The 20,602-nt window shown below is 44.5% G+C and overlaps 1 protein-coding gene across 1 annotated transcript in view; it reads left to right on the forward strand.

The window, feature by feature from the left end:
- Positions 1 to 20,602, forward strand: part of LOC143807021 (cytochrome P450 2B4-like) — a 143,522-nt gene that overhangs the window by 33,821 nt on the left and 89,099 nt on the right. Inside the window, exon 4 of the mRNA XM_077288175.1 lies at positions 4,374 to 4,534. Within this exon, the coding sequence (XP_077144290.1) occupies positions 4,374 to 4,534 (161 nt within the window). The remainder of the gene's footprint in view (positions 1 to 4,373; positions 4,535 to 20,602) is intronic.

Genomic DNA, 20,602 nt, shown 5'->3' on the forward strand with positions numbered 1-20,602 from the left:
ATTTAACTTTTTTTTCACAAAATTTTTACTTCAGATCCAATTTGTTTTATTTTACCAAGGGTAACAGGAGAAATTGGACCAAAAAAGTCGTTGTACAATTTGTCCTGAGTACGCCGATACCCCACATGTTGGGGTAAACCATTGATTGGGCACATGGCAGAGCTCGGAAGAGAAGGAGCGCCATTTGACTTTTCAATGCAAAATTGGCTGGAATTGAGATCGGAACCCATGTCGTGTTTGGAGAGCCCCTGACGTGCCTAAACAGTGGAATCCCCCACAAGTGACACCATTTTGGAAAGTAGACCCTCTAAGGAACTAATCTAGATGTGTGGTGAGCACTTTGAACCTCCAAGTGCTTCACAGAAGTTTATAATGTGGAGCCGTAAAAAAAAAATTAATATTAATTTTCACAAAAAATGATCTTTTTGCCCCAAAATTTTTATTTTCCCAAGGGTAGCAGGATAAATTGGACCCCAAAGGTTGTTGTGCAATTTGTCCTGAGTACGCTGATACTTCATATATGGGGATAAACCACTGTTTGGGCGCATGGCAGAGCTCAGAAGGGAAGGAGCGCCATTTGACTTTTCAATGCAAAATTGGCTGGAATTGAGATCGGAACCCATGTCGTGTTTGGAGAGCCCCTGACGTGCCTAAACAGTGGAAACCCCCACAAGTGACACCATTTTGGAAAGAAGACCCCCTAAGGAACTTATTTAGATGTGTGGTGAGCACTTTTAACCCCCAGTTGTTTCACTAAAGTTTAGAATGTAGCACTGTGAAAATTAAAAAAATCATTTTTTCTTTCCACAAAATGATGTTTTAGCCCGCAATTTTTTTTCCCCCAAGGGTAACATGAGAAATTGGACCACAAAAGTTATTGTCCAATTTGTCCTGAGTACGCTGATACCCCATACATTGGGGGGGAACCACTGTTTGGACGCACGGCAGAGCTCGGAAGGGAAGGAGCGCCGTTTGAAATGCAGACTTAGATGGATTGGTCTGCAGGTGTCATGTTGCATTTGCAGAGCCCCTGATGTACCTAAACAGTAGAAACCCCCCACAAGTGACCCCATATTGGAAACTAGACCCCCCACGGAACTTATCTAGATGTGTTGTGAGAACTTTGAACCCCCAAGTGCTTCACTACAGTTTATAACGCAGAGCCGCGAAAATAAAAATTTTTTTTTTTTCCACGAAAATTATATTTTAGCCCCCATGTTTTTATTTTCCCAAGGGTAAGGCTGGTTTCACACTTGCGTTTTTATCTGCATGCGTTTTTTTTAAAAACGCATGTGTGAAAAAACGCATGTAAACGCGGTAAAACGCATGCGTTTTTTAGACGCATGCGTTTTTATAGAAAAACACAAGAAAAAAACAAAAAACCCTAACCCCACCCCTAACCCTACCCCTACCCCTAACCTGAAATACGTGGCACTGAAATACGTTTATATACGTATATACGTATATAAGTGCCACGATATTTCAGTGGCCACGTATATAAGTGCCACGTATATAAGTGCCACGTATTTAAGTGCCACGTATTTAAGTGCCACGTATTTAAGTGCCACGTATTTAAGTGCCACGTATTTAAGTGCCACGTATTTCACGTAAATGCCACGATATTTCAGTGCCACGTATTTCACTGAAATATCGTGGCACTTAAATACGTGGCACTGAAATATCGTGGCACTGAAAGACGTGGCACTGAAATACGTGGCACTGAAATACGTGGCACTGAAATACGTGGCACTGAAATACGTGGCACTGAAATACGTGGCACTATGACTGTCAGAAAATGTTCATTAAACGGTTAGGGATGAGTTTAGGGGTAGGGTTAGGGTTTGGATCCCTTTATCACCTTGATGGTGGTAGGTGACTTTTCAGTGTGTGTTCTGTTTTTTTTCTATAAAAACGCATGCGTTTTTAACACAAACGCGTTGAGATCGGACGCCATGTCGCGTTTGGAGAGCCCCTGATGTGCCTAAACAGTGAAAACTCCCCAATTCTAACTGAAACCCTAACCCCAACCCTAACCCTAGTCCTAACCCTAGCGCTACTTTCACACTAGCTTTTTTTGCATACGTCGCAATGCGTCGTTTTGGCGAAAAAACGCATCCTGCAAAGTCATCTGCAGGATGCGTTTTTTTCCCCATAGACTAACATTAGCAACGTATTGACACACGTCGCAAGCGTCGTGCGACGGGTGCGTCCTGTTGTGGCGGACCGCCGGCAGCAAAAAACGTTACATGTAACTTTTTTTGTGCCGACGGTCCACCATTTCCGACCGCGCATGCGCGGCTGGATCTCCGCCCCCACCTCCCCGCACCTCACAATGGGGCAGCGGATGCGTGGAAAAACAGCATCCGCTGCCCCCGTTGTGCGGCGCTTGCACAGTATGCGTCGGTATGTCGGGCTGACGCAGCGCGACGGCCCCGTACCGACGCTAGTGTGAAAGTAGCCTAACGGGAAAATGGAAATAAATATATTTTTTAAAATTTTATTATTTTTCCTAACTAAGGGGGTGATGAAGGGGGATTTGATTTACTTATATAGCGTTTTTTGGGCGGATTTTTATGGTTGGCAGCCATCACACACTAAAAGACGCTTTTTATTGCAAAAAATAGTTTTTGCATCACCACATTTTGAGAGCTATAATTTTTCCATATTTTGGTCCACAGAGTCATGTGAGATCTTGTTTTTTGCGGGACGAGTTGACGTTTTTATTGGTACCATTTCCGGGTACATGACATTTTTTGATCGCTTTTTATTCCGATTTTTGGGAGGCGGAATGAACAAAAACCAGCAATTCCTGAAATTCTTTTAGGGGGGGGGCGTTTATACCGTTCCGCGTTTGGTAAAAAGGATAAAGCAGTTTTATTCTTCGGGTCAGTACGATTACAGCGATACCTCATTTATGTAATTTTTTTATGTTTTGGCGCTTTTACACAATAAAAACTATTTTATATAAAAAAATAATTGTTTTTGCATCGCTTTATTCTGAGAGCTATAACTTTTTTATTTTTCTGCTGATGATGCTGTATGGCGGCTTTTTTTTGCGGTACAAGATGACGTTTTCAGCGGTACCATGGTTATTTATATCCGTCTTTTTGATCGCGTGTTATTCCACTTTTTGTTTGGCGGTATGAGAATAAAGCGTTGTTTTTTGCCTCGTTTTTTTTTTTTTTAAATTTACGGTGTTCACTGAAGGGGTTAACTAGTGATATAGTTTTATAGGTGGGGTCGTTACGGACGCGGCGATACTAAATATGTGTACTTTTATTGTGTGGTGTTTTTTTTATTTAGATAAAGAAATGTATTTATGGGAATATATATATATTTTTTTCTTTATTTAGGAATTTTTTTTTTTTTTTTTTTTTTTTTTTTTACACATGTGGAAAATTTTTTTTTTTACTTTTTTTACTTTGTCCCAGGGGGGGACATCACAGATCGGTGATCTAATAGTGTGCACAGCACTCTGTCAGATCACCGATCTGACAGGCACATTGCAGAGGCTTGCCGGCGCCTGCTATGAGGAATTCTCAGCAGACGCCGGCAAGCAGGGTCATCTTATGACCCGGAAGGAGTCCCGCGGCCATCTTGGATCCGGGGACTCCTTCCAGGTCACCGGAGCAGCGCGATCTCATCGCGCTGCTCCGGTGGGAGAGCCCCGTCCCTGCGCGATCCCCCTCTATGCCGCTGTCACTATTGACAGCGGCATCAGAGGGGTTAAATGCCCGCGATCGGCGACAGCGCCGATCGTGGGCAGTGCTGCGGGGTGTCAGCTGTCATATACAGCTGACACCCGCACCCGATCACCGCGGCGCTCAGCGCGAGACCGCGGTGATCGGGGCGCCGTACTAGTACTGCGGCTGGCACTAATGCAGCATGGCACGAAGGGGTTAAATATTAGACAAAGATCACACAAGTAACCACAAAATGCAGTTTATAAATGAAGGTCTTTATTATTAAAGAAAAAAGACCTACAGGGTCCTGTGTGAAAAAGTGATTGCCCCTAAACCTAATAACTGGTTGGGTCACCCTTAGCAGCAACAACTGCAATCAAGCGTTTGCGATAACTGGCAATAAGTCTTTTACAACGTTCAGGAGGAATTTTGGCCCACTCGTCTTTGCAGAATCGTTGTCCCGATTTTGACATTGCCACTTAAATAAGGAAGTAGATATGAGTCTTGGTTAAAATTAGGGTTTGCCCATATGTGGGTAAGAGATGGGGAAGGAGAGGGGAAATAAGTGGTTGTCAAATGTCCAAAATTGTAAAATAAAAAGTGAAAAAAACTGTACAGTTGCTTGTCATATTTAGTAACATTATAGGTATGTACTGTATGTTTTATTAATGAATAACTTTTTTTATTCAGATACTCTACTTGATCCACACCTTGTCATTGATAATGCCGTATCAAACATAACTTGTATGATTGTGTTCGGAAGGCGCTACGAGTACAATGATTCCACATTTCGGGATATACTAAACCTTATGCATGAAAATATGAATATGTCTGCAGGTTTTTGGGCTCAGGTAAGACCTTTCATGATCAAATATTTACTATGATGAATTAAGTAATCTATCTCTCTCCTATGGAGCCTGTGTACACTGTAATTTTAACACTTATTCTCCTTCACTAACAAAGCAAGGGTCATTCTAATGGTCTCTACTTCAGCAGGATTTGTTTGATATGAACTGTGTGTAGAAGAGAGTTACTTTTTTTTTTTCATTTGTGACTCCCATTGCTCATCACTAGCGAATAGTACCACCTAGTTTTAAAAAAGTTTATCTTGGGGCTCTTTTACACATCCTAATATTTCTGGTACTGGAAAAAACAGTACCCGATATATCTGTGTCCGTGTGTTTTAATACGTGTGGTATACTTGTTATACTAATGTTGCCACAGTGTGACATATCAGTATCACCAGGGTGCAATATCAGTATCGCCTGGAAATAAGTGGTATTGTTTACACCGTTTCCTGGCGCTGGGTGCTAAATAATTAAAAAAAATGGTGTGGGGTCCTCCCCATTTTTGACAACCAGCCAAGCAAAAGCAGACAGAGATGAAATTGATGTGACATTGGCGGCTGTCAGCAGTGGCTGCAGCCGGGGTCATGTGATGCCAAGTGAGCGGGTCAGTGATGGCGCTTCCCACAGGCACAGATGGCAACAAGAAATATTTGCAAAAATACTTCTTTACTAGATTTAAATTGGTGGGGTCATTATAAAATGTAGTGGATCTTTAATACTGAATAGTAGAAAGATCCAGATGAGTACAAATAAGAGCAACAGTAATAGATTTTGCAGAGTCAAAGGTAAGAAAAGGTCGAATTCTAGAGATGTTTGAGGTCAAGGTGACATAAGCGACTGAATATAGAGAATGAAAGATCCAAGTCAAATATAACCCCAAGACACCGGGCCTGCTGCTGAGGAGTTGTAACAGTTATTCGATACTGTGGATCATCAGCTCCTCCTCACTATGCTCCGCTCCATCGGCCTCAAGGACACCGTTCTCTCCTAGTTCTCCTCCTATCTCTCTGAACGATCCTTCACTGTATGTTTTGCTGGTTCCTCCTCCTCTCACCTTCCCCTTACTGTTCGGGTTCCTCAAGGATCAGTCCTAGACCCCCTCCTCTTCTCTTTGTATACTGCCCCTATTGGACAAACAATCAGTAGATTTGGTTTCCAGTACCATCTCTATGCTGACGACACCCAATTATACACCTCTTCTCCTGTTATCACGCCGACCTTTTTAGAAAACACCAGTGATTGTCTTTCCGCTGTCTCTAACATCATGTCCTCCCTCTATCTGAAACTGAACCTGTCAAAAACTGAACTCCTCGTGTTCTCTCCCTCTACTAACCTAGCTTTGCCTGACATTGCCATCTCCGTGTGCAGTTCCACCATTACTCCAAAGCAACATGCCCACTGCCTTGGGGTCATCCTTGATTCCAAGCTTTCATTCACCCCCCACATCCGATCACTGGCTCGCTCTTCTTATCTGCATCTCAAAAACATTTCTTGAATTCGCCCTTTTCTTACTTTGAACTCTGCAAAAACTCTTACTGTTTCACTTATTCATTCTCGTCTGGACTATTGTAACTCTCTACTAATCGGCCTCCCTCTTACCAAACTCTCCCCGCACCAATCTGTCCTGAATGCTGCAGCCAGGATCATATTCCTCACCAACCATTACACCGATGCCTCTACCTTGTTCCAGTCATTACACTGGCTACCCATCCACTCCAGAATCCAGTACAAAACTACTACCCTCATCCACAAAGCACTCCATGGCTCAGCACCACCCTACATCTCCTCTCTGGTCTCAGTCTACCACCCTACCCGTGCCCTCCGCTCCGCTAACGATCTCAGGTTAGCATCCTCAATAATCAGAACCTCCCACTCCCGTCTCCAAGACTTTACACGTGCTGCGCCGATTCTTTGGAATGCACTACCTAGGTTAATACAATTAATCCCCAATCCCCACAGTTTTAAGCATGCCCTAAAAACTCATTTGTTCAGATTGGCCTACCGCCTCAACGCATTAACCTAACTATCCCTGTGTGGCCTATAAAAAAAAAAAAAAACAAACAAAAAACATAATCAGGTTCCTTGCATCATGTTCTCATACACTTTATGCAGATAATAGCACTCTGTGTCTGTACTGCTACATACTTAGGCAGTTAACAGGTTCATGCAGCTTTACATGAACACCCGAGCCTTAAACTATGGCTGGTCCAAATAACTAAAGCAATTGTTACCATCCACCTCTCGTGTCTCCCCTTTTCCTCATAGTTTGTAAGCTTGCAAGCAGGGCCCTCATTCCTCCTGGTATCTATTTTGAACTGTAATTTCTGTTATGCTGTAATGTCTATTGTCTGTACAAGTCTCCTCTATAATTTGTAAAGCGCTGCAGAATATGTTGGCGCTATATAAATAAAATTATTATTATTATTATTATTATTAGTTATAGTGGTACACTCCGGAATCTCTTGGCTTGAGACAAATAAGGCAGCTGAAACAGAGTGCTGTGTAAAGTCTGTATTATTCAAAACAAACAAAGGTGCGACGCGTGAGCAAGTTCAAAAACACAGCAAATAAGGTGATATCAGAAGTTCTTTTGCAGCTCCGCTGCAGGCAGTCAGAATCTAAATGCACAAACATGGGTGCAGCACGTGCACAACAGTTCAAGTGAACAGCAAACAGGGTGCTCTTAAGAGTAGTTCATTGCAGCTCTGCTGTGGGCAAAGTCTTAAGGGTGTAGCACTCACTGGGGAAATGTGGATTGGAAGACACAGTTCATACCATGGCTGGCAGTAACTAGCAAGAGTCCGAAAAAAGAAACAGAAATCCTAAAAATTGTAAATGTACAGGGATATATAGAAAGAGTTCGGAAGCAGTGCAGAACTACGAGTCCAGAAACAGTCAAACAAACTAGCACCGGATACCAAACAGAATTAGCTGTAGCAGGCCAAGCTTACGTGTCCCAGTGGGCAGGAGAAGTAGTAACACTGACAAAACAGCTTGTAGCACGCATCACTGCGAACTGGAAAGGTTTGCTGAGAAGGCGGAGCCAGAGTATCTGGAGAGGAAAAAGTCTCTTGGAGAACAAGCCAGGAAGTCAGGCAGAATACACAAGCAAGGACTGTGAGGGGAAACACTGTCATAAAGACATGGAAGGCAGATCACATGAGCAGAAATGAGGCAGCAGACGCCGTCTTGGAAAAGGGCAAAAAGTACCACAGATGAAACAGGGAATCCAGATTCCTGACATCACTCCCTCTTAACAGCTGCCTCAGGATGACCCTGGACCTGGTTTCTCAGGGTATTTTTGATGGAACTGAGCAATTTTCTGCGGGCCACAGATGTTAACCATGGGTTTCCAAGAGTTTTCCTCACTTGGATACCCCTGCCATCTTATTATTTACTGAAGTCGATTTCTGCAGAGCCTGGAATCAATGATCTCTTCCACCAAGAATTGCTCCTGCCCATCTACCAGTACGAGTTGTGAAGGGGGGACACTGCGTCTCTGGAATTTATTAGGAGAGACAGGCTTCAATAGAGAGACATGAAATACTGGGTGTACCTTCATAGTCTTTGGCAGCTTTAGACAGGCCAGAGAAATCACGATACCGTTGATCTTGAAAGGACCAATGAAATTCTGTCCCAGTTTCTATGAAGGAATGTTCAGTCTTAGATTCTTAGTGGATAACCACACTGAGTCTCCTACCTTAAACATGGGTGCTGGTTTCTGTAATCTATTAGCCAATTTCTTGTAGTGATGAGGAAATGTGCTGGCCACTATTCAGTACTCGCCTGAGTATCGCTATGCTCGGCATACTCGGCGAGTAGCGAGCACTTCTGGGATTATTCGGCAGCAACTGCAGTCTCCACCCAGCGGTTTTGGCGGACTTTAGAGACCCAATCACGCTGCAGGGATTGTCTGCCAGGCCTTGAAATGCCGCAGCCATCTTTGTTGTGGTCGTGCACTGATTGGCTTGGCTGTACAGCATCATCCCGAGTATAAGAGACCTCTCGCCGCATTCTGTTCCTGTTTCAGCAAGAGTAGGGAGAGCTGGTGCCGAAATAGGGTCAGAATCATGGTTTTTAGAGGTAGTGTAGGTCTGCAACTCTTACATCCACCACTTCTGTAAAACCAACAGTCCTTTTTATGGCTAATTCATGGGTTCCGACATTGCAGCGCTAGGTAGGCAGGGCATAGCATATCCACATCACTGCAAGGCCTGCAGGCACTGTATGTGCGTCCATTGGTCCCACTGCATCCCTACCAAAGCTCCATAAGTGTCTGCTGCTGCTGCAGCTTACTTACTATATACCCAGTTGGATTTTTTTTTCAAATTATTCACCCACCCCCCAAAAAAATATACAGTTCGTTCTGTCAGACTGAGGCCTGTTGAAAAATCATAGTTTGTCAGGCATACGTAGCATAGTTGTGTGTCCTAGCCTTGTGCCACATTTTTTTTGTGTGTTTTAAATTCACCGAAAAATGCCTCATATATCTGCGTGCTCCAAGTTTGGTCACTGTAGGCCGGTGAACTTATTTTTTTGCTGTTTGATACTCAAATTCTATACAGCACTATTTTGCATATCAAACCAAAAAAAGGGCCACATATTTGACAGTGTGGTATTTCCGTGACAGCCGTCATATCTGCGTGCTCCAAGTTTGGTCATTGTAGGCCGGTGTACTTATTTTTTGGCTGTCTGACACTCAAATTCTATACAGCACTATTTTGCATACCAAACCAAAAAAAGGCAACATATTTGCCAGTGTGGTATTTCCGTGACAGCCATCAAATATCTGCGGGCTCCAAGATTGGTCATTGTAGGCCGGTGTACCGCTTTTTTTGCTCTCTGATACTCAAATTCTATACAGCTCTGTTTTGCATATCAAACTAAAAAAAAGGCCACATATTTGCCAGTGTGGTGTTTCCGTGACAGCCGTCATATATCTGCGTGCTCCAAGTTTGGTCATTGTAGGCCGGTGTACTCATTTTTTGTCTGTCTGATACTTCAATTCTATACAGCACTATTTTGCATAAAATCACTTCACAAAAAAGCCCCCAAACATTGAATACAGTCTATTATGTCAGGCTGATGCCTGCCTAGTGTTTGAGTTTGAAAAATCGTAGATTTGCAGGCATACTGATCACATATTATTTCACTACTAATAAAGACATTTGTTTTGAGCATTTGAAATAGTGCAGTAGTCCATTTAAAATGGCTAAGGCATGGGGCAAGGGATGGGGAAGTGGAAGTGATGCTGATGGTGCATCCAGAGGATAAGGCCGTGACCAAGGTGAAAGTGGGCAACAACAAAGACCCACATCTTCTCGCACGACATTCCTGTCCCAGTTTCTAGGGGACTGCAGCCCACCACTATTGAAGCCAGAGCAGTGTGAAACGGTTGTTGGTTGGATAGCGGATAATGCTTCCAGTCACTTAGCCACCACCACCACGTCTTCCACACGGTCAAATCTGAGTAGCCATGAGTGTGGCCAGGATATTCCTCTGAGAAACTGATACCACACTTGGACATTCTGAAGAGCTGTTCAGTTGTCCATTTCAAGATTCAGAAATCTCTGCCGGTCAACTTGAAGTGGGGAAAGATGGGATCGCATGTAGAGCTGTCCAAAGCTTTGACCAGCCTTGGTCACAGGAAGGCAATGGTGGGAAAGTGTTACAAGAGGTGGCCAATGATGAGACACAATTGCCAGAAAGTAAGGAGGAGGGGCAGGGTGCGGATGTGGAAGACGAGGTGGTGGATGATATAGTGACTGACCCAACCTGGCAGGAAGACATGCATAGCGAGGACAGCAGCACAAATGGGGAAGGAGTCATATCCCACCAACAGGCAGGAAGAATCTGTGGTGGCCACAGACAGAAGGTGTGCATCCATTCCCAGTAACACCAACATGAGGGAAGTTGCCATTCCAACTGTTAGATCTTCCTGAGTCTGAATATTTTTTAAAGACTCTGCCGATAACCCCAAACAGGTCATTTGCAGCACCTGCAATGCCCGCATCAGCAGGGGTAGCAAAACAACCAACCTGACCACCACCAGCATGATCAGGCACATGCAAGCAAAGCACCCAACTTTGCGAGCCAAAACCCATGCTCCAGGAACACGGTCTGCAGGTCACACCACTGCTTCTTCCACTGTTTTGCGTAGAAGCCAATCCCCAGTACACCGTGCATGTGAAGATGCCTCTAGCCCTGCACCTGTTGTGGCCCACAGTCAAGCAGCACCATCATCGAGCCCGTCCATGTTCTTGTCCCAACACAGCCTTCAGTTGTCTACAACCCAGTCTTTTGAACGCAAGCGGAAATACCCAGCCAACGCACCACAGTCCTAAATTCTAATATTTCTCTTTTACTTGCGCTAGAAATGCTGCCTTTTAGGCTCATTGAGACAGAAGCTTTCCTCAACCTGATGGCGGCGGCCGTCCCAAGGTTCTCGATCCCCAGTCGCCACTATTTCTCCTGGTGTGCTATGCTGGCATTACACCAGCATGTGTCCCACATTACCCGTGCCCTCAACAATGCTGTTACAGGGAAAGTCCACTTAACCACGAACACATGGACAAGTGCTTGTGGGCAGTGATGGTACATCTCAATGATGGCACACTGGGTTAACATAATGGAAGCCGAGACCCAGTTGGACCTTGGGATGGAACACATCCTCCCCATGCCGAGGATTGCTGGCCTTACGTCAATCAGGCTTGCCCCCACAGTCTACAGCTCCTGCACCTCCACCTCCTCAATCTCTGAAATCAAGACATCAGTCCGAAGATGGAAGCACTGCAGCATCGCCTCAGCCAAATGGCAACAGGCTGTGCTGAAGATAATCTGCATAGGTGACAAACCGCACAATGCAGAAGAGTTGTGGACAGCACTGAAAGAGCAGTCAGATGTTTGGATGACACCGCTGAACCTACAGCCAGGCATGGTCGTGTGTGACAATGGCCGTAACCTTGTGGCAGCTCTGAGGCAAGGTGAGCTCACACACGTAACTTGCTTGGCCCATGTGCTTAACCTCGTGGTTCAACATTTTCTTAAAAGTTACCCAGAGCTGCCGGATCTGCTAGTGAAAGTACGTTGTCTGTCTGCCCATTTTAGAAAGTCAGCTACAGCTTCAGCCGCCCTTGCCGTGCTTCAGCAGCGATTTCAGCTTCCAGCTCACCGACTGTTTTGTGATGTCCCCACGTGCTGGGACTCTACGCCGCATTCTGTTCCTGTTTCAGCGAGAGTAGGGAGAGCTGCTGCCAAGATAGGGTCAAAATCGTGGTTTTAGAGTTAGTGTAGGTCTGCAACTCTTACATCCGCAACTCATAAGAAACCAACAGTCCTTTTTAGGGCTAATTCGAGGGTCCCTATATTGTAGCGCTAGGTAGGCAGGGCACAGCATATCCACATCAGTGCAAGGCCTGCAGGCACTGTATGTGCGTCCATTGGGCCCACTGCATCCCTCCCAAAGCTCCATAACTGCTGCTGCGGCATATTTACTGTCTATATAACTTTCTTTTTTTTTTTTTTTCCACAAATTCCCTCCCCACCCCCCAAAAAAAATACATAGTCTGCTCTGTCACACTGAGGCCTGTTGAAAAGTGATAGTTTGTCAGGCATACATAGCATAGTTGAGTGTGCTATCCTTGTGCCCCCCCCCCCTTTTTTTTTTTTTTTTTTTTGGTGCTTTGAATTCACCAAAAAAGGCCTCATATATCTGCGTGCTCCAAGTTTGGTCATGGGAGGCCGATGTACTTATTTTGTGGCTGTGTGATACTCAAATTCTATACAGCGCTATTTAGCATAAATTAACTTAAAAAAAAAAATGGAATACAGTCTGTTAGGTCAGTCTGAGGCCTGCCTGGTGTTTGGGTTTGAAAAATTGTAGATTTGCAGACATACTGATCACATATTATTTAGCTACTAATAAAGACATTTGTGTTGAGCATTTGAAATAGTGTAGTAGTCCATTTACAATGGTTAAGGCAAGGGACGGGGAAGTGGACGTGATGCTGATGGTGCATCCAGAGGACGAGGCCGTGACCAAGCTGAAAGTGGGCAACAGCAAACACCCACATCTTCTCGCTCGACCTTCCTGTCCCAGTTTCTGGGGGACCACAGCACACTGCTATTGAAGCCAGAGCAGTGTGAAACGGTTGTTGGTTGGATAGCGGATAATGCTTCCACCTTGTCTTCCACACAGTCAAGTCTGAGTAGCCGTGAGTGTGGCCAGGATTTTCCTCACCCTGATCCTCCTTCCTCCCACCATGCCGAGTGTCCTGAGACAACTGATCCCACACTTTGACACTCTGAAGAGCTGTTCAGTTGTCCATTTCAAGATTCAGAAATCTCTGCTGGTGAACTTAAAGTAGGGAAAGATGAGATCGCATGTAGAGCTGCCCAAAGCTTTGACCAGCCCCGGTCATATGAAGGCGATGGTGGGAAAGTGTCACAAGAGGTGGCCGATGATGAGACACAATTGCCAGAAAGTCAGGAGGAGGTGCAGGGTGCGGATGTGGAAAACAAGGTGGTGGATGATATAGTGACTGATCCAACCTGGCAGGAGGACATGCATAGCAAGGACAGCAGCACAAACTGGGGAGGAGGCATATCCCCCCAACAGGCAGGAAGAAGCAGGTGGTGGCCACAGACAGAAGGTGTGCATAAGTTCCCCTTAACACCAACATGAGTGAAGTTGCCATTCCACCTGTGAGATCTTCCCGAGTCTGGCTATTTTTTAAAGAATCTACCGATAAGCCCCAAAAGGCCATTTGCAGCACCTGCCATTAGAGTGCCCCCAGACGCAGGGCCGCGGGTGACTCGGTACCGGGCCTCTCTGTCTCGGTCCTGGGGTTGTCACGGTGGCTAGACCCGGTCCGTGACCCTGCTAAGGGGCGTCCAATGAAAGGTGTGATGATGGTGCGTGGTGCAAGGTGCGATGAATAACGAGGACACAGGGTTGCAGTCTCTTTACCTCTTTACTGAAGGCTTCAGGATCTGCAATCCAGAGCACTGCTAACAGGGCTGGCTGAGATGGCAGAGTTCCCTTTGCAGGTGGAAATCAGTGCCTAGCTTCTAGCGCCTGTGTTGTAGTACCTCCCTGCTGAGCACCACGGGATAGTCCTCACAACTGTTGTGTCTGTTTCTGATGTTCTTTCTCTCTCCGTCCCCCAGATGATTTGGCTAGGACGCACCCGTATGACGGGGTAGGCCTGGAGTTATTCTGGGACCCTAGAGACGCCCCTCTCCCACAATTGCCTCCGTTGTCTGCTTAGGTGATTTAGGTGAGACAGTCAACCTAAAGTTAACTGTCCTGCCGCTGTTTGAAATAATGCTTGGAGCCCAATACTTCCTCGGCGTTCCGGCCACCGGCTACGCGCCTCAGTAGGATATTGCCACGATCTTAAGGCACGACTCCTACTGGTTCTATTCTCCTTTGTGCTGTGATCTCGTTTCTCACTTCTCCACAATAAACCTCACTTCGTGTCTTTTCTTAAGATGCCACCGCAACAGGTGCAGGCGCGGCTTCGTAACATTCTGTCCTTTTCGCTAGGCCACTGTCAGAATCCCACCCCTGAAAGAGACCCCCTGAATCTTCCCAGGAACTCCCTCTCTCACAGGATGTTGCCTGGGCAAAACCCAGTCAGCTTCTTCCTAACTTCCTATCTGACCCCCAGTTTTACCAGAGTGTGAGGAGTGGCCTAATACATCGAACCCTTTGCTCCCCCTGGTGGCCAGAGTGTGAAGTGTAATGTGTGACTGTGATACCTGGTCAGATGAACTCCTTTAGTGCCATCAGACGTACCATCACTCCCCTTAGTGGCGGAGCGTCAGTACTGCAACGACCAGGACTTTGGGGCGCTGCACCATGCCCGCATCAGCAGGGGTACTAAAACAACCAGCCTGACCACCTCCAGCATGATCAAGCACATGCAAGCAAAGCACCCAACTTTGTGGGCCGAACCCCAGGCTTCAGGTCCACTGTCTGCTGGTCACACCACTGCTTCTTCCACTGTTTTGCGTAGAAGCCAATCCCAAGTACACCGTGTATGTGAAGATGCCTCTAGCCCTGCACCTGTTGTGGCCCACAGTCAAGCAGCACCATCACAAGAGCGTCCACGTCCTTGTCCCAGCACAGCGATCAGTTGTCTATAACCCAGTCTGTGGAATGCAAGCGGAAACACCCAGCCAACGCCCCACAGACCACAGTACTCAATTCTAATATTTATCTTCTGCTTGCACTAGAAATGCTGCCTTTTAGGCTTGTTGAGACGGAAGCTTTTCACAATCTGATGGTGGCGGCCGTCCCAAGGTACTCGGTCCCCAGTCCCCACTATTTCTCCCGGTGTGCCGTACTGGCATTACACCAGCATGTGTCCTACAACATTACCCGTGCCCTCAACAATGCTGTTACCGGGAAAGTCCACCTAACCACGGACACATGGACAAGTTCTTTTAAAATGGCCCTTTAAGAAGATTAATGCCACCTGATGCACCAAGTAAATGTAGGCTCTGTGACTTTGAGTCGCTCCTTCATAAATGAAACAAGATGGGTCTGCTTATGTGTCACACACCACATGGCCAGCTAGGGTTGTTAAATGTTTCAATGACATTTCCCAGTTACATAGTTACATAGTTATTAAGGTTAAAGGAAGACTGTAAGTCCATCTAGTTCAACCCATAGCCTAACCTAACATGCCCTAACATGTTGATCCAGGGGAAGGCAAAAAACCCCATGTGGCAAAGAGTAACTCCATCATGGGGAAAAAAATTCCTTCCCGACTCCACATACGGCAATCAGACTAGTTCCCTGGATCAACGCCTTATCAAGGAATCTAGTGTATATACCCTGTAACATTATACTTTTCCAGAAAGGTATCCAGTCCCCTCTTAAATTTAATTAATAAATCACTCATTACAACATCATACGGCAGAGAGTTCCATAGTCTCACTGCTCTTACAGTAAAGAATCCGCGTCTGTTATTATGCTTAAACCTTCTTTCCTCCAGACGTAGAGGATGCCCCCTTGTCCCTGTCTCAGGTCTATGATTAAAAAGATCATCAGAAAGGTCTTTGTACTGTCCCCTCATATATTTATACATTAAAATAAGATCACCCCTTAGTCTTCGTTTTTCCAAACTAAATAGCCCCAAGTGTAATAACCTATCTTGGTATTGCAGACCCCCCAGTCCTCTAATAACCTTGGTCACTCTTCTCTGCACCTGCTCCAGTTCAGCTATGTCTTTCTTATACACCGGAGACCAGAACTGTGCACAGTATTCTAAGTGTGGTCGCACTAGTGACTTGTATAGAGGTAAAATTATGTTCTCCTCATGAGCATCTATGCCTCTTTTAATACATCCCATTATTTTATTTGCCTTTGTAGCAGCTGCCTGACACTGACCACTGAATATGAGTTTGTCATCCACCCATACACCCAGGTCTTTTTCATTGACGGTTTTGCCCAGAGTTTTAGAATTAAGCACATAGTTATACATCTTATTACTTCTACCCAAGTGCATGACCTTACATTTGTCCCCATTAAAGCTCATTTGCCATTTATCAGCCCAAGCTTCTAGTTTACATAAATCATCCTGTAATATAAAATTGTCCTCCCCTGTATTGATTACCCTGCAGAGTTTAGTGTCATCTGCAAATATTGAAATTCTACTCTGAATGCCCCCTACAAGGTCATTAATAAATATGTTAAAAAGAAGACTGACCCCTGTGGTACCCCACTGCTAACCGCGACTCAGTCCGAGTGTGCTCCATTAATAACCACCCTTTGTTTCCTATCCCTGAGCCAGCTCTCAACCCATTTACACATATTTTCCCCTATCCCCATTACTCTCATTTTATGTAACTAACAACCTTTTGTGTGGCACCGTATCAAAAGCTTTGGAAAAGTCCATATATACTACGTCCACTGGGTTCCCTTGGTCCAGTCCGGAACTTACCTCTTCATAGAAGATGATCAAATTAGTCTGACATGAACGGTCCCTAGTAAACCCGTGCTGATACTGGGTCATGAGGTTATTCCTCTTCAGATACTCCAGCATAGCATCCCTTAGAATGCCCTCCCGGATTTTACCCACAGTAGAGGTTAAGCTTACTGGCCTATAATTACCGAGTTCAGTTTTTGCCCCTTTTTTGAATATTGGCACCACATTTGCTATACGACAGTCCTGTGGTACAGACCCTGTTATTATGGAGTCTTTAAAGATTAAAAATAATGGTCTATCAATGACTGTACTTAGTTCCTGCAGTACTCGGGGGTGTATCCCATCCGGGCCCGGAGATTTGTCAATTTTAGTTATTTTTAGACGCCGCTGTACTTCCTGCTGGGTTAAGCAGGTGACATTTAATGGGGAATTTTTATCACTAGTCATTTTGTCTGCCATGGGATTTTCTTTTGTAAATACTGATGAAAAAAAGTCATTTAGCATATTGGCTTTTTCCTCATCCTCATTCACCATTTCACCCAGACTATTTTTAAGGGGGCCAACACTGTCATTTTTTAGTTTCTTACTATTTATATAGTTAAAGAATATTTTGGGATTATTTTTACTCTCTCTGCAATGAGTCTCTCTGTCTCAATCTTTGCTGCCTTGATTTGCTTTTTACAGAATTTATTTAATTTTCTGTATTTATTTAATGCCTCATCACTACCTACTTCCTTTAATTCTCTAAATGCTTTCTTTTTGTCCCTTATTGCGCCCCTTACAGCTCTATTTAGCCATATTGGTTTCCTCCTATTTCTAGTATGTTTATTCCCATACGGTATATACTGTGCACAGGTCCTATCCAGGATGCTAATAAACGTCTCCCATTTTCTTTGTGTATTTTTGTTTTAGGATATCGTCCCAGTTAATTGCACCAAGATCCTCTCTCATCCGTTGGAAATTTGCCCTCCTGAAGTTTAGTGTCCTTGTCACCCCCCTACTACCCATCTTATTAAAGGTTACATGAAAACTTATTATTTTGTGATCACTATTCCCCAAGTGACCCCCAACCCTTATATTTGATATGCGGTCTGGCCTGTTGGTTAATATTAGGTCTAGCAGTGCCCCCTGTTATGACCCCAATGGCAGAGGGTCTCAAAAGTACATACCAAGTCTGCAAACACAAAAAACCAGCTCATAGGGCAGTGGTAACTGGGCTGACCATATATCTAATCCTAGCACCACAAATAGCAGCAGCCGGGGAACGTGCCTACGTTGGTTCTAGTCGTCTCGCGCCAGCCGGAGTACTAACTGGGCAGACTTCTCAGTTGGCTACAGGCTCTACGCTAAGGACGGGCTGCACCTCAATGGGGAAGGGGCAGCTGTGCTGGGGGAGAAAATGGTTAGAAGGTTGGAGGAGTGTTTAAACTAGGGATTGGGGGGGGAGGGTATTCATTTTATAGGAGGGGAAGATAGTGCAGATAGAGACCTGGGCACAAATAAGGAAGTTGGGGGTGGCGGTGGCATGGGGGGTGGGGTTAGAACAGTTAGTAATTTAAGAAAGAATAGAGGTACAGAGAGTAACATCAAGTGCATGTATACTAATGCCAGAAGCCTCGCCAACAAAATGGATGAATTAGAACTAATGTTGTTGGAGCATAATTATGACATGGTGGGGATATCTGAGACGTGGCTGGATGAGAGCCATGACTGGGCTGTTAACTTGCAGGGCTATAGCCTGTTCAGAAATGACCGTACAGATAAGCGAGGGGGAGGGGTGTGTCTATATGTAAAATCTTCCTTAAAACCCATCCTGCGTGATAATATAGGTGAATCTAATGAAAATGTAGAGTCCCTGTGGGTGGAGATAAGGGGAGGGGGGAAAAATAATAAATTACTGATAGGGATTTGTTATAAATCTCCAAAAATAATGGAAGCAATGGAGAATATCCTCGTAAAGCAAATAGATGAAGCTGCGACTCAAGGAGAAGTCATTATTATGGGGGACTTCAACTACCCTGAAATAGATTGGGGAACAGAAACCTGCAGTTCCATCAAAGGTAATCGGTTTTTGACAACTATGAGAGACAATTACCTTTCACAACTGGTTCAGGACCCAACAAGGAGGGGGGCACTGCTAGACCTAATATTAACCAACAGGCCAGACCGCATATCAAATATAAGGGTTGGGGGTCACTTGGGGAATAGTGATCACAAAATAATAAGTTTTCATGTAACCTTTAATAAGATGGGTAGTAGGGGGGTGACAAGGACACTAAACTTCAGGAGGGCAAATTTCCAAAAGATGAGAGAGGATCTTGGTGCAATTAACTGGGACGATATCCTGAGACACAAAAATACACAAAGAAAATGGGAGACGTTTATTAGCATCCTGGATAGGACCTGTGCACAGTATATACCGTATGGGAATAAACATACTAGAAATAGGAGGAAACCAATATGGCTAAATAGAGCTGTAAGGGGCGCAATAAGGGACAAAAAGAAAGCATTTAGAGAATTAAAGGAAGTAGGTAGTGAGGAGGCATTAAATAAATACAGAAAATTAAATAAATTATGTAAAAAGCAAATCAAGGCAGCAAAGATTGAGACAGAGAGACTCATTGCCAGAGAGAGTAAAAATAATTCCAAAATATTCTTTAACTATATAAATAGTAAGAAACTAAAAAATGACAGTGTTGGCCACCTTATAAATAATCTGGGGGAAATGGTGGATGAGGATGAGGAAAAAGCCAATATGCTAAATGACTTTTTTTCATCAGTATTTACAAAAGAAAATCCCATGGCAGACAAAATGACTAGTGATAAAAATTCCCCATTAAATGTCACCTGCTTAACCCAGCAGGAAGTACAGTGGCGTCTAAAAATAACTAAAATTGACAAATCTCCGGGCCCGGATGGGATACACCCCCGAGTACTGCAGGAACTAAGTACAGTCATTGATAGACCATTATTTTTAATCTTTAAAGACTCCATAATAACAGGGTCTGTACCACAGGACTGGCGTATAGCAAATGTGGTGCCAATATTCAAAAAAGGGGCAAAAACTGAACTCGGTAATTATAGGCCAGTAAGCTTAACCTCTACTGTGGGTAAAATCCTGGAGGGCATTCTAAGGGATACTATACTGGAGTATCTGAAGAGGAATAACCTTATGACCCAGTATCAGCACGGGTTTACTAGGGACCGTTCATGTCAGACTAATTTGATCATCTTCTATGAAGAGGTAAGTTCCGGACTGGACCAAGGGAACCCAGTGGACGTAGTGTATATGGACTTTTCCAAAGCTTTTGATACGGTGCCACACAAAAGGTTGTTACATAAAATGAGAGTAATGGGGATAGGGGAAAATATGTGTAAGTGGGTTGAGAGCTGGCTCAGGGATAGGAAACAAAGGGTGGTTATTAATGGAGCACACTCGGACTGGGTTGCGGTAAGCAGTGGGGTACCACAGGGGTCAGTATTGGGCCCTCTTCTTTTTAACATATTTATTAATGACCTTGTAGGGGGCATTCAGAGTAGAATTTCAATATTTGCAGATGACACTAAACTCTGCAGGGTAATCAATACAGGGGAGGACAATTTTATATTACAGGATGATTTATGTAAACTAGAAGCTTGGGCTGATAAATGGCAAATGAGCTTTAATGGGGATAAATGTAAGGTCATGCACTTGGGTAGAAGTAATAAGATGTATAACTATGTGCTTAATTCTAAAACTCTGGGCAAAACCGTCAATGAAAAAGACCTGGGTATATGGGTGGATGACAAACTGATATTCAGTGGCCAGTGTCAGGCAGCTGCTACAAAGGCAAATAAAATAATGGGATGTATTAAAAGAGGCATAGATGCTCATGAGGAGAACATAATTTTACCTCTATACAAGTCACTAGTTCGACCACACTTAGAATACTGTGCACAGTTCTGGTCTCCGGTGTATAAGAAAGACATAGCTGAACTGGAGCGGGTGCAGAGAAGAGCGACCAAGGTTATTAGAGGACTGGGGGGTCTGCAATACCAAGATAGGTTATTACACTTGGGGGCTATTTAGTTTGGAAAAACGAAGACTAAGGGGTGATCTTATTTTAATGTATAAATATATGAGGGGACAGTACAA

The sequence above is a fragment of the Ranitomeya variabilis genome, chromosome 2 (assembly GCF_051348905.1).
Source record: "Ranitomeya variabilis isolate aRanVar5 chromosome 2, aRanVar5.hap1, whole genome shotgun sequence".
Classification (NCBI taxonomy): Eukaryota; Metazoa; Chordata; class Amphibia; order Anura; family Dendrobatidae; genus Ranitomeya; species Ranitomeya variabilis.